This window comes from Sander lucioperca, chromosome 3 (assembly GCF_008315115.2).
Source record: "Sander lucioperca isolate FBNREF2018 chromosome 3, SLUC_FBN_1.2, whole genome shotgun sequence".
Classification (NCBI taxonomy): Eukaryota; Metazoa; Chordata; class Actinopteri; order Perciformes; family Percidae; genus Sander; species Sander lucioperca.
Window position 1 is genome coordinate 9,161,293 of NC_050175.1, and position 15,170 is coordinate 9,176,462.

Sequence of the window (15,170 nt, forward strand, 5' to 3'; positions counted from 1 at the left end):
TAAAGTGACCGGAATTAGGGGTGAAATGTCCAGCATTGAGCTACATAATAGTTTGCTAGGAGTTAGCTGGTCTCTCACAGAGATCTCATTTGTAGCCCTGTTTTTACCTGATACTTTCATAAAAGTACAAACACAGTGAGAGGTATACACATGCTTAAACTTTATTTAAAACATGGTTAACCTGAAGCAGGACGGAGTCATGACTTATAATACCAAAGCAAGGCTTCTAGCTCAGGCTAGCTAGCGTTAGCAAATTACCTTCAAAGTTGCAAAGAAATGACGAAACGTAAAATTTGAAGCCTTTATTTAATTTGCTACATGGTGTTGTACTGGATGGCCAGACGACCCTCCGTATATCATTAACAGATACTTTAGGCAACTCCAGCAAACACCTTGTAAACTTCATCTTTGCCATCATAACGGTCTACTGTCACTGTCTAATGTTTTCTTCCGGTAACCGGGAATGTCCAAACATCCTTACGCCAATGCGTGCATTGAGCTGTGAAGCTTGCCGGTGTTCGCGCAAGCGTAGAACTGATCAGGCAGTGCACAGAACGGATTTTACAGGCGGTACGGATCGGGTACTGACAAAGGAATAAGATTTATACACACATTTTAATTTCCGAGTTCCATCTACAAATACATCAAAGAAAATCGGATAACGAGATTGTTTTTCGTTTTCCGTTTTTTAATATCAAAACAAAAAACGAATAATGGGTTGTTTTCCGTTTTTTGTTTTCCTATTTACTAATTGTAATTGGGAAACTAATTTTTCGTTTTTGTTTTTTTCCTTTCAAAACGAAAATCCGTTGGCCACCAAGTACACGGACCCTGTTCCCTGCCTGTCTTCCTTTTCCCTTTTTCCCTGTTTTTGTTGTCTGTTTCCACCTGCCGTGACGAGTCCTCTGGAGGATCTAGGTCAAGGGGCGTGGCCACTCTCTCCCGCTCTGTTCCAGCCAGCTGCAGCACATTCCACTAATCACTCAGCAGTTATCTACCCGGGCTGTTCACCTCCTCAGCGCCAGTTCGTTCCTACATTACCAGTGATTCAGCTCTGGACCTGCTGCCTCGCAGCCCCTCACCTGCTGTGACCCGCTCGCCTGCTGCCTACTCACCTGGCTACTCAGTGCTCATTGCTGCCTGCCCACCTCGCCACGCTGCTCTCCTCACTGCCAGCTCACCTGACCACTCAGCTCTCATCGCCTCCACACCGGATCGCCTGGGTGAGTCGGAACGGATCTCACCGCCGTCCTCGTCCAGTCTCAGCCTACCTGGCTACTCACTTGTCTGCTACCTCCGGCTTCCGTCCCCATCGGAGCTGCTCGATCCCGAATTGTCTTTCTCACTGCCTAATTACTACAGTGAAAATAAAACTCTTAACTGTTTCTCTGTCTCCGTTGTGTTTGTCTCTGAGTCTGAGTCAGAAGAAAAACTAGAGCCTAACAACATCATCATTGAAATTTGTCACTTCAGTTTTTCCACAAGCACATTGCCCCAGGATTTTTAATGAGTCATTCTGGCTTTGGGAAGTGTTGATATTTATCTATGATCAATAACATTTCTCAAGTGGGCTTGATGTGACAGCTTCCCCCCCACCACACTGCAAACCAATGTGTTCCGAGCACTTCATGTTCAACTTCCTATCAACCCTTTCTGTATTTTCCCACCAGTGATGGTGTTGTCCCATTTAGAGCACAGGGGCTAGACTGGAGCAGGTAGTTTTTTCTTTTCTTTTTTAAAGGAGACTGAAAAAATGGAACTTTCAGTTTAAGGTTTATTTGACAGTGGACACGTGTGAGGATTTTGAGGTTTGAAGAACTCAACTGGTTGAATGTAACGATCAATTACAGTAAAGTGCAGAAGGAAAACAGATTTGAATTATTATGACAAAGAAAAGATGCACATACTGTAGAAACAAGTTTTTTTTAAACATTTTCTTACAAAAATAAATCAATTGAACAGCTCAAGTAAGTGCAGATTAATTATGGAACATTCTGGAAAATCTTAAATGCTGCTCCATCGACCTCCATTATTCTCCATATACCTCCATATATACAGAATCTGTCTGTGAGGCAGTCCCACAGATACTTTATACAAAAGACACACACAGAGAAAAGATGAGCTAACAGTTTCATTACATCACTACCATGACCATATAAGGAGTTTTTTTAATAAGCTAGCATTTACATTATCAGTTTTCTTAGGCTTTCTCAGACTTCTTAAGGCCTTAAGAAATCCTCACTCCAGGTGTCGGTTTGAAACCTCTAATCTTGTCAAGGATATTTAGCTAATTTAAAATGATACAATAGTTCAATAGTTCTAGTCACACAAGTGAAAATGCAAACCACGTAATAACAGAATAATAATAATAATAATAATAATAATAATAATGGATTTTTCCCTTACAACATTCTTTTGAAAATATACAAAATTGTATACAATCAGCATTTTTGCTATTTTAATTTTTATCAAAAAAGGAGATTGTTGGCAAAATTAAGACATCTATTTTTCATTAACTTCTACTGCACTTGAAAATGACGCTGATGCATAGATACCAAAAGTGCAGCAAAAATTATTTTGTTAAAGAAAAATAATTACAATTTGGACTTGGATTTTCATTTTAGTTATAATGTTGCAGCTCTCGCTATTGTATGAATACAGGCACTTGGAAGTAGGAAGTGTCGTTTATCACAATTGTTTTTGTATCATGTTATTTCCTCGGGACTAATAGGCCACACTCTTGATCAGAACAGCCATTAGACAGAGCCATACCAGTGGGCTTGATGACCGGCCCGCCGCCCTGCTCCCCAGTCGTAGTTGGTACTGGGCCAGGACTCTGCTGTAGCCCATCTCCTCCGAAACACATGTATAAGTTCCCACCTGCTCGGGACCCATGCTATCGATCAGAAGAAGGCACTGCTGCTCCGTCGAACTGCAGGATGTGTTGCTTTCAGGATGACGCCAGGTATACTGGGCATGATGGGACGACACCGGGCACTGGAGGAAATACTTGGACTCAGGGGGAAGTGTGATGCCGACCTTGGCCTCGTCTTCATGTATGTCAGTGGGATATCTAAACACTGAGAAAAGAACACAAGGTCTGTTTAGCTTTGAGACTTTATTTAATCTTTATTTAACCAGGCAGGTCTCTCATTTCAATTAGAGCATGACAAGCCTCTTGGCAAGGCACTTGGACAAGTCGCGGACCAAGCCAATCAACCAAGATAGTGAACTAGTGTAAAATGTTTCAAAAGTGTAGTTTTTCTAAGATGCTTTAGGAACATATTCAATGGCAGAGTAGAACAACAAGGGTTCGGCTTATAGTAAAGGGAGCTGGATAAGTGTATACTGTAATATAAATAGTAAAAGCACTCTTACAAAATTATTATCATCATATGCTGATGATACAGTTATGTATACAGTTATGTATCATCAGCATATGATGGGAATATAAAAGGATACCTCTCTGTTATCTAACTAGGACCCTAGAAAGTACAGTGTTGAGTGTGATCTCTTTAGATCTACAGGACATATTTGTTAGTAGTGTGTTATGTAAACACTGTGTACTGCATTGAGAGGGGACCTCTATTAACTGTTACACCGCCATGTCACAAGAGCATGCTGGGTACAGCTCGCTCTAGTTTGCTTGTGACAGTACATTCAAGAACAGATGAAGAAAGAGAGACTGGTTATCCCAATGCAGACCTATTCTCCTGTGTGTGGTGAAACAATGTTGTTTGAACCTTAAGAAGAGAATTTGATTGATTGTCAGTACATTGTGATTGTTAGTCCCTAAGCATTTTAAAGGGGTCAGTGGCAGTGCACAGGGTGAGCCACAGGCCAGAACCCATGAAGAAGCTTTTGGAAGTTGAGTGCCTTGCTCACATAATGGAGTGAGTGAAACTGTTTATGATGGACGAACAGCAAAACCACACACAATAGAGTCTGCATACTGTAACTAAAGCTTTTCTACAGTGGCCGAATAAATAGTTTGACAGTCTATTTAGTTGTCTAAACAATAGTAATATAGTGATCAGATCCAACAACATCATGTTGTGTACATCACAGCTGCATTTCCTGTTCCACATGTTCTGTTCCGCTTACATTTATAACCATCTTTAGGTAACTGATCATAGAGTCAAACGTTTTGTACATTTCTTTTTCTGCAACACAGTGGATGAAGAATGTTGTGAGCAGACATCTTAGCACTTAAGCGAGAATTATACTAGACGCATCCAAGGTGGCGCGCGTCATCGTGACGTCAAAATGACGTAATATCCTGCCGGCGCGCCTGATTTATGGCGCGCAAGCAGAGGTCGCGCACGGCTCTTTTTTTTTTCAGCGGCGCGCGACAAAGCGGAAACGGGAGGCCTGAACGAGTTCGCCGACAACCGGATGCCAGGACTCTCAGAGTGACTGCAAGTCTCTCTTGTAAACTTACTGGGTTAAGAGGAGTTCTTTTATGGTGAATGAAAGGCTTGATCCGACGAAGTAGGTCATCGAATCAAATCGAAGCATTGACGGCAATGCTGCTGCCAGTTCTGCCGTTGTTTACTTTTTTCTTCTTCTAGTCCGTAGAAAGAGCAACGTCTGTAGCCTTTGCTCATTAGCGCCACCGCTGTTCAGGAGAAGACTGCAACTAGTGTCGCGAGCACTAGCGCGGGTATAAATAGTCACGGTGATCCCGTGACATTTGTACGCGCCAACTGGGCTGCGTCTAGTCTATAAGACCCTTTAGTGTCTGCAGAGACGTGTCCACATGGCACAATGCACTCCCACCTGCAGGTCCCACAGGCACAGCGTATTTGTAAGCAGTGCTTTATAGGACATAGACGATCCAGAGGAGATTGACAATGGAAGGGCTTATTTTGATCTTTCTCAACCCTATTTCTTGAGAAGCTAACCATGCCATTACGGGAAACAAAGTAAGAGTTCAAGTGATTAAAAAATGCCAGAAAAGAGGAGCCACACTGGTGCACTTGCTGAAAGATCGCAGCACTCATCTGGTGGCTCCATGGGATAAGGTCTGGAAGCCGGAATCAGGCCATAAAACAGGATGAGTCCAAACGATTCTGTTATCTTTAACGCTGCTAACATTAACGACAACAGACTTTACTTTTAATTTTGCGAAATCTGCTTGCATACTTTTTTGCCAAGAATAAGAAGATCAATTCCACTCTAATGTCTGTCTGGTAAATATGAGGCTATAGCCACTAGCCGGTTAGCTTAGCTTAGCATAAAGATTGGAAACAGACTGTAGGATAGAGCAGGCTAGCTGTTTCCCTCCGTTGCCAGTCTTTGTGCTAAGCTGAGCTAACCAGCTGCTGGTGGTTGCTTCATATTTAGCGTGCAGACTCTCGGAAAGAAGATTAACAAGCGTATTTCCATAATGTCGAACTACTCATTTATTTAAATGATAAAATATAAACTTCCAATGTCATAAATTTGTGGTCATTTTTCTGAACTACTGTGAAATACTAAACTGGAAATTTGTTCGGCTTTAAATGGCAACAAATATTTTACAATTTTGCTGAAGGTAGTACATTGATTATACAGTACGTTTAGCTAGGCTGCAGTTTATCTGTGGTTTAGCTGAAGATGAGCTTGTTTTGACACCGCAGTTGCATGAAATTAGCACGTAAACATTGGCTTATCTGTGTGTCTTATCCGTTTACTCATCTATGAAGAGACTTTTTGTTTTTCAGTACTTCATATACATATTTAACTATGTCAAACCTCTCTGCTGGCTACGTGAACAAAATTATACTTCATTAAATATGCTTCCCAGATTGCAGTAAACTCATATCTTGATACCTTTTCCAGGTTGCTGGAGCTTTGACGTAGACACACAAATGGAATGGTCCCCTTGGGTCACATCCTGCAGTTTGCCACTGTCAAAGGAAAGGTTAGCTCAGTTAGAAAACTATAACTACACCAGTTACTGTATATTAATGACATTGTGAGGGGTAGCAAACCGGGACACTATAACAGGAAGTAAAAACTCACCCGCCTAATGCACAAACACACCTGCCAGCTCATGCAAGTACATCTGACATTTAAATTGACAACAAGCACACAAGCACCTATAAGAGTTAAGACTGGGAAAGTTCAGGAAATGTATTTTAGGTTTGCTTTTAGACTAATTTTCCTCTCTGAACGGCTGCCAGTTTCTCTGTTTAACTTCAAAATTATTTGGAAGAATAACCTCAAATAGATGTAGTTATAAACCAGTAAATTATTTTAGGTAACATATACATGTTACATCATAAGTAATATTCCACTTTTACTATGTGACTTTGCCTGATTATATTATAACAAAAGGCAATCTAAATAATGAAATGGAAGTAAAATGATTCAGTAATTGCAGTCATCTGCATACAATCTATTACTGTTCACAGTAATACACTGTACATTCATTTTTTTTTTTTACTAGATTGCTTAAATATCCACACCAGTATTAAACAAATCCGGTAACAACTACCATTCTTCAATTACTTCACTTCCTGGTAAGTAGGGTAAAGAGGGGCTTCTATTTTTAGTTAACCTTTATTTATCCAGGTAAATCGATTGAGAACAAATTCTCATTTGCAACTAATTTGCAACGACAACCTGTCACATTCACACCTGGAAGCTGCCAGGTACAACCACAATCAAATCTGCTGGCCACTGAGCAGCTCCACTAGAGCGGTTGGGGTTAAGAGCCTTGCTCAAGGGCATCTGAGTGGTGGAAACAAGGGAGGGACAAGGCGCTACTCTTTCACTTTCCCCACCCATATTTTATCTTGCCGGTCTGGGGATTGAACCGTCAACCTCCCGGTCCGAAGCTCGCTACTTTAACCTTTAGGTCACCACTGCCTTGACAGGGCTTAAAAATAAATGCAAATGTTTGTTTGTTAGACCTCAAGCAAACTGTAGGGACCCTTGCTACTCGAAAACGTCCACTACGATTGCTGGGTGGATAATTAACTATTTAAGACGCGTGCACTATGTGAGCCAATGCCAAACATCGCCAGTAAGCATTTATTTTAAAACTTAGGCCATTTCCCATACATAGAGTCCATTCATATGTGTAAACATCAAACAAAACACATTACTTCCACTTTCCTTCTCGTAACATACTGCACGCGTCTTAAATAGTTAAATTATCCACCCAGCAATCGTAGTGGACGTTTTCGAGTAGCAAGGGTCCCTACATCTTAAGTCAAAAAACTGTTTGCTCCCTTCTCTTCCCAACACCTGTGCCCAATTGGACATTGATTAAATCACCTCTGTCCCAGCCAAATGGACAGCGCCCTGGCTACCCCCGGTGGCGGGAGGATTAACAGCAACAAATAATAAACAAACCCAAATGGCTCTCACACAAAAGCAAGAGTGAATGTATACATAGCTTTAGTTTGTTTACATGAAAACCCCACAGAGCACCTTTAAGCTAAGGTTATATGTAATCTCTGGATGAAATGAAAATGTATGTTTGGATATGTAGATTATATGTCTCCAGGTACAGACGGGTGGTCTTACTCAGGGGTGCAGTGGGTGCCGTTCCAGCCGCAGTAAGGATCTCTGGCCAAGACACAATCCCCACAGTTGTTTCCATACTGGGCACAGTTTGCCACATCCAGTTGGACCAGTTCACTTCTCGAGTGCACATACAGCTTCCTCTGCAATGACACACAGTTTTAATTGTACTGGGCCATTTCTGATCTTTTTATTAAAACACCAATATTCTCAGAAAAGTTTAGACAAACCCTAACCCTTAAGAAGCACTACCCTTTTCCTTTAAAGTGCTCATATTATGCTCATTTTCAGGTTCATAATGGTATTTAGAGGTTGTACCAGAATAGGTTTATGTGGTTTAATTTTCAAAAAACACCATATTTTTGTTATACTGGCAATCACACTCCTGCTCCATCTTTCTTGGGATTTGCACCATAGACTGTTAATATTAATGGACAGAGCATGTGTCACCCATTGGTTTGTGGAGATCAGCTATCCGTCGTCGAGTTTGCGTTTATGGGCGCAGCCATTGTGGTTGCGGATGTGACGTTTTTAGACGAGAGGGAGGAGTGAGGGAGGAGCCATAGACTGTTGGGCGCTATCTGACTGTTTTTTTTTTTTTTTTGAGTTTGCAACGCTGCTTACACTCTTCGTTACCTTACACACGTTCACTGGCAATCTGGATGCAACTGCTGCTGAAAGCTAGCATACATAATTCGAGGTAAGATATAGCTTCACTAGGTTTTAAATATATCTTTGTCCAATAGGTATATTACATATAAGAGGAGTCACATTGTAAAGTAAATGTATCTGAAGTTACCATGTAAATTGTCTGTAACGTTAGCTAGCCACTTATGGTAAAACATTCTAACGTTAATTTTCTGCAAATCAAAGTTTACGTTTTCCTAATTTAAACGTAGTGTCAGCGAAATGCAAAACGGGAATTGTCAATGCTTATCATTATCTAACGCTAAGTATAAGCAAATGTATAACCAAGTTTCTTACAACGTTTGGTTAACTGTAATAACCATAATGCACCGATAATGACTTGCTACTGTTTGCACCATCAGTCTATGGTTGGCGCATTTAGCCTTTACATGCTTTTAAGAACTAACGTTAGCAGAAATAAGCTCATTTAACTAAATTAAAGTTACACTAAAGAACAATAGACTGTTGTTGATTCATCTGTATTCTCCCCCAATAATTAATGAAGTACAGTTACATGCTAGTGTGCATATATATTTAACTATTAGGGGCTCAAATGGAAATTGATGACTTTCTTTCAGAAATAGGAGTGCGGAGAGCCACGATGGCATGTGCACCCACCCAATACCTCAGAAGTAAGTAATAGTTACTTTGCTATTTATGGTACACAATTAAACTTTTAGCAGACTTGTTTTGTACAACTAAGCTGAGGTAATAATGCATTTTCAAATAACTGTGTGTAATTAAGAGTGCTGTTCATTTATCCTTTTTCTCTATAGCCTAAAATATGATTCTCACTATTACAATGTGTTTTTCCATCCAGCAACAGTCTGGATAATTGGAGACAGCTACGTCCGGCGTGGGGCCGAGAGAGAGGCAAAGACCATGGGGAACAACCATGGCATTGAAGATATCTACATCTATTGGTTCGGCTGGGGTAGTCTGCGGTGGAAGAGCCTTCTCCCTTTCTTTTTCCAGTCCCTACAAAGAAGAGCAGCCCCGGATGTCCTCCTTGTTCACTGTGGCGGGAATGACCTGGGAGATGTCAAGGGCGTCAACCTCATTACAGGAATGAATTTCTTTACCCAGGCATTTGGACTTGACTGAACAGCGTGCTGCACAAGTGCTTTAAGCTTTATATGTTAACCTATATTTTTATATTGTGGTTTGTAATGTCAACCATTTCTACTGTAATTAACAATGTGGCACTAGTGATTCAACTACCCCTTTTTATTATGCAGACATGTCTTGTGACAGTTAAGTTTGCCTTTACCTTGACCCACAGCAGTGTTTTATGTGTGGAATGTACACTGGATTGTAAAAGGTGAACTATATTATTTAATTCATCAATTTAACATAATCTTAAAAAATATTGCCAGTGTTGTTTGTGGTAGTTTTTGAAGTTAATGCCCATTTCAATGTGAAATAAAGGTCTTTTTTCTGAAGCAACTATAGGAACATACACAGTATTGTAGTCATACAAGAAGACATTGGTAATTTGATAGAATTTGTAATTGATGAAAAGTGTCTATTTTGGCTTTAATCAACATAAATATGATTGCTTAAATGTTACCATACTTGAATGTTGACAAAGAAGGATCAGGAAAATGTAGGTTGTGCTTTTCTTGTGTGTCTTTATGTACTTGTCAATTTTAATCACCATGAAAACACTTCACCAAAATCCTTTTAGATTAATTTATAGACATATATTTAATTTTGACATACATAGTAAAGTGTTTAGTAGGTAATTGAAAATGCACTAGGTGCTGTTTAATCTGTGTAGGGTTATTGTGAATTCATTATAACAAAAGTATTATCACAAATTGTTGGTTGATTGTGGTAGATGAGAGGCAGCTGGAACCCAGACTCCCACACTCTAGACACTCCTGCAATAAGAGACAGACAGAGAGAGGGAGAGGAGAGACAGAGAAGCTACCTAGGAGCAGTAACACAAGAGGACACATCTATTACAGCACTCACATTTTGAACCTCTAAATACCAATGACTGCTAAAGTGCTAAAAGTTGGTCTGTCCTTTCAGCAGAAGAAACTGAACCAAAAATGATTTTCTGGCATCGTTATAATCAGAACACATTTGAGAACTTTGGATGTGGTCAATGCAATCTGTTTTCCACAACCAGATAAATGGCACCAAAATACGCTGCTCTATACACCAGGTCTTCCTTCTGTAGGCTCTGGTCATTCAGTTTTCAGTGTGGATACCTTTGTAAAGACAAACATGTAGTTAAGGCATGGTAGATCACAATGAATTATATTAATATATGAGCTTGTACATGAATGTATGCTTCAGTTGAGGACATGCATTTTTAAGTAAACATACTCCTACATGTCAAATGTCAAATGTCTTAGACATTGTGTATTGTACGCAACACTTTTTTAGTGATATGTACATTTTAGTAATAAACAGAATTTGTAAATATAGATTGTAACATGTCTCATCTTAAAACAGATTAATGTGCTGACAGAAGGTCTTCAAATAGATTAGCAGACACAACTACAGTGAAGAAATACATCAGTGTAACAGCATCAACAACAGTGGTTAATAACTCCTGCAACAGCATACTTGTTAGGTACATTAATAGTCTGAAATAATGTATTTAGAATTTTTTGAGAAAAGAATATCGAACCTGGTGCTTTATACAATACATTTGGCTGCAGAACTGAAGATTTTTCAAGATAGAACACTTATGTAACTTTACAATAATATATATATTTTTTCATGTGCGACATTTTATCAATATGGTCCAGCTGCGGCTTGCGTCCGCTCACGCCACGCCCCCGCTCACGCCCCCGCTCACGCCACGCCCCCCGCTCACGTCACGCCCCTTATTTTCTTCGCCTTCAAAATAAAAGCCAGTTTGGGGTGGAACTATAGAATGTCAGTTCATATTGTATTGGATTCGTTTTTTTAATTTGCTAATACATAATACATTGAACTGCAAACAACAATCATCAGTTCATGTTGTATTGGATTAGTTTTTTTTTATTTGCTAATTTATAATACAAACAACAAAACTTCAAATATGTATTTAAAAAAACATCTATATCCGTAGTATAATTTCAATCCCTCTCACCACTGCATAGATACTTGGAAATGTATGCATTTGACTTTTTTTTAAAGATGTGGGGTCAGAAGTGGAGGAAAAATAAGATATTGGTGACAGGAGGAAGGAAATAACAGGATTATTTGGCAATGGGAAAGAAACAGGGGACAATGCCTTAGTTAAGGGAGTTTTTCCTCGCTACTGTCGCACTAAATGCTTGCTCTTGGGGGAATTACTGGAATTGTTGGTCTTTGTAAATTATAGAGTGTGGTCTAGACCTACTCTATCTGTAAAGTGTCTTGAGATAACTCTTGTTATTTTATACTATAAATAAAATTGACTTGAATGAGATAATTTGTTGCTAATAACATTTTATTCAAAAACAAAATCAAAACATATGGTATGTATGTCACAAACAGCAGATTACTTACAGTAAGGCTTAGAAGAACATGTTTGGCACAGTTAAAAGCCAACAAGTAAGAGTGTTTTTTTAAGGTGAAATTAGAAAGAATATCAATCAATAGAGAGTCAATAGACAGAGCCTGTTAACTTTCTCTAGGTCAAACACAGAAAATTGTTAAGAGTCAGGAAATAAGGGAGGACTGCCTGATTAAAACTACTTGACAAGACAAAATAAAGCAGATAGGTTTTATGCTTTGGACTAAATAATATAACTTTGGGTTATTCTCATTCTGCTGTAAAAACGTTTCAGTCAACCAGGCTCCTGGAGATGATAATAATTGGTTAGTTTACTGTAATTATTAGGCTCCAAAGGTACATACTGTAGGTAAATCCGTACCTGTACTGGTCTATTCTTGTTTTGCACATGATAATATGTTGTGCACAACTAGGATAATAAATAAATGAAGGGGAAGGACCGAATTCTCTGATTCTGATGATTATGCACTGGTGAAATCACAGTAATAAACATAATATAATTATATTGTGATAACGTTTTGACTTATATACTAATGAGCTATAACACTATTTAGGAGAAGAGAAGTGAAGCCGGATAGGCTTCACAGCTACAGACTGTTTAGATTCAATGTTTCACCTGTTCAACATGTCTGGACTGTGGGAGGAAGGAAGGAAACCCACACGGACATGGGAGAGATCGTGACTGTACTGTAAGTAAACACAACCACATGCAAACACATGCTGCTGAACACAGAAAGACCCCCGCTGGTTTGAAACAAGAACATTCCTGCAGTAAAAGTGCTGAACACTGAGTCAACCATGAAGATGTGGATGTAAATATATGAGAGGACATGTTAGATTGACATGAATGGGGCTGGGTAGGGATTTGCCTTCTTGTAGTTTTTCTTCATCTTATTCATCTGTTCTCCATCAAACCCTCCTTATTTTGTGAGAGTAATTGTTGTGTTCCGAACAACCTTATGTACGTATTTTAGAGTTTTTGGTACCCTGGTGATCAATGAACAATCTTTTTCACCATCTCTCTTCGGGTTGACCTCTGGTCTGAGAAGATCAACCTGTTCTTCTCTCAGGAATTCCCGTCTCTCTTAAAGTTTTCACTTATCCAAATATTTCAAAATCTACTGGATGGATTGACACAACGTTTGGTGCACACATAGCTCAGGGTGTCTCTAGGGTCACAGCAAAGTCCCAGCTTATTGGAGGACACAAAAAGGTGGGTGACAGCAGCTGTGTTTGTTGCATGGGTAGGTCCTGGTAATGCAACTACTGTCTGTGTGTGTTCTCCTTTTCCTGGGCTGGTCACAATAGAGTACATTTGAGTAGAAGGCTCTCTCTAGATTGAAGCACTAAAAGAGAAAAAGAGAGTAAATAAATGCAGCAAGTACATATTAAATTATTTTTTCACACCCCTTTGTTACATAAAAAGAATAGTAATTGTATTATTTATTTGTTACATAAATCTAATTTTCCTTTTTTAGATGCTCAGAGCTATTTGTTAAAAGTTCAATGACAAAGTAAATGTCCTGGGGAGCATGTGTCAGGGTGTACATACAAAGTAATCAGTTCTGTTTCTTCTGATGTTTAAAATACATCTGACAATGCAGTAATGATGTTGTGAAATGTCATGTAGCAATAATAATGAAGCCAGATATGCCAGACCGCATTATTATTTTACTATTATTATATTACTCTGTGTTGCTTTTATTCAATTTGAATACATTTATTAACTTTACAACTACTATTGTGACACTGCATTTTAATGTACTTTAATATGTAGGTCTTAAATTTCATTCACTGTTCACCACAGTTATGAGGCAATACCAAAATTTGCAGTCAGTTATTTCAATAAAACATGAGATATTTAATATCACATTGTATGTTTTTCAAAAAAAAATACCTGCATGTTTAACTGTGTTTCGCTTATGGCCCTGTAAATGAGGGACCAGCTTACACAAGTCTCCCTTCTTTTCACAAAGGGGACACTTGTACTGTGAATCACAGGTCGGTACCAACTGAGGATCATTGTGCTCTGGCAGAACAGACTGAAGAGAAGAGGAAGAAATGATGTATACAACACAATGTTAGTAAAAGAAGCTTTAACTTTTGAATGTAGCCAATTCTCAATAACTCAAATTACATTAAAGTGACTATGTCACGTTGTAGTGTTTCTGAAACTCTGTCATATTTCATTTAATAAAAACTATCATCATCTGAAGTACCTCACTCAAACACACACACACACACACACACACACACACACACACACACACACACACACACACACTAACTGTCAGAGTTAGCTTAACTCTGACAGGCTAAGCTAACGTTAGCATACACTGACACAGCTAACTTTAGCATACTTTTAACACACCCTGTTAACTATAAGCTATCATCAACATCAACATCAATAGCTGTAGATAGTAGCCTAATATTAATTTTAAACAAGCCGGGCTAAATAACTCTATTATCAGTAGCTTACCTGGTACTCACTGGCAATATGAAGCTGTAAGTCGGACGTGGCGTGAGCGGCAGGGGGGCGTGTCGTGAGCGGATGGGGGGGCGTGTCGTGAGCGGACGGGGGCGTGGCGTGAGCGGCCGCAAGCCGCAGCTGGACCCTTCTCCATCTTATCGCAAAAACGGATATTCTGGCCTACTGCCCCGTCTGTCGTCGCGCTCCAGCGCGGCTTTGTCCGAGGTGAGGGTGACGGTGATGCTGTGTGGGTGCCACCGCAGCGGGGGTGATAGCGTATGTGTCTGTCCTTCGGCGCCTCCGGGTAACGTTGCCCAACTCTCGGGCGGGGTACATATATTTCAATATATTCAAGTAAAAGCAGTCTCTGCTTGTCCCGTGCGAATGCGCCACACGAAACTCAGATGTGAGGGGGTACTTTCTAAATCACACGCGGTCGCAAAATGATTCTAATCCTGTGCAAATATTGCATCGATTAGCAATAACATCACATATTTTTAAAAACAGATTACCGGCGAGACCGTTGTGCATACCTACTGTATACGACTGTAACGTTAAATATATATATTTGAATCCGTTTATACAGTCTGGTCTGCATAACGTTATTAGTTAGCCCGCTAGCTTGGTTAGCAAGATGCAATCTAGCTAGCTAACTGATATTAATTGGGATGCTAACACTGGCTAACGAAAAACAGTTTTAAAACAAAATGTAACATTACTTACCGGAAAAAAATTGAACTGCCGTCTCCTTTGAGTGTCTTGTCGTACAACCGAACATTGAACAAGACATTATTAGGCGACCAAGTGTCACAGTCACGAAGACGAAAGCTGGTCAACCCCCAAAATGAAGTTTACGTGCCATGGATAAGCTTTGCTAAACCTGCCATGATTGACAGGCCGCAAACTGTCAATCACATCATAGCCACACCCTAAACCCCCCCCTGCTTTATCGCCGATTTTAAAGTGGCAATATTATGCTCATTTTCAGGTTCATAATTG

General features: G+C 39.7%; 1 protein-coding gene and 1 long non-coding RNA gene across 3 annotated transcripts in view; both read right to left on the bottom strand.

The window, feature by feature from the left end:
- Positions 1-2,511: 2,511 nt before the first annotated feature.
- The window catches only part of LOC116037584 (semaphorin-7A-like), a 28,305-nt gene continuing 15,646 nt past the window's right edge, over positions 2,512-15,170 (bottom strand). For both annotated transcript variants that reach the window (XM_035999256.1, XM_035999255.1), the window contains 3 exons: positions 7,519-7,658; positions 5,815-5,891; positions 2,512-3,080 (listed from right to left, as the gene is read on the bottom strand). In XM_035999256.1, the coding sequence (XP_035855149.1) occupies positions 2,725-3,080; positions 5,815-5,891; positions 7,519-7,658 (573 nt within the window). In that variant the 3' untranslated portion in view covers positions 2,512-2,724. The remainder of the gene's footprint in view (positions 3,081-5,814; positions 5,892-7,518; positions 7,659-15,170) is intronic.
- LOC116037585 lies at positions 11,756-14,243 on the bottom strand. Its single transcript, XR_004896828.1, has 4 exons — positions 14,181-14,243; positions 13,599-13,743; positions 11,867-13,047; positions 11,756-11,816 (listed from the first exon to the last, which is right to left on the bottom strand). It is a non-coding gene; the product is annotated as an uncharacterized LOC116037585 (long non-coding RNA).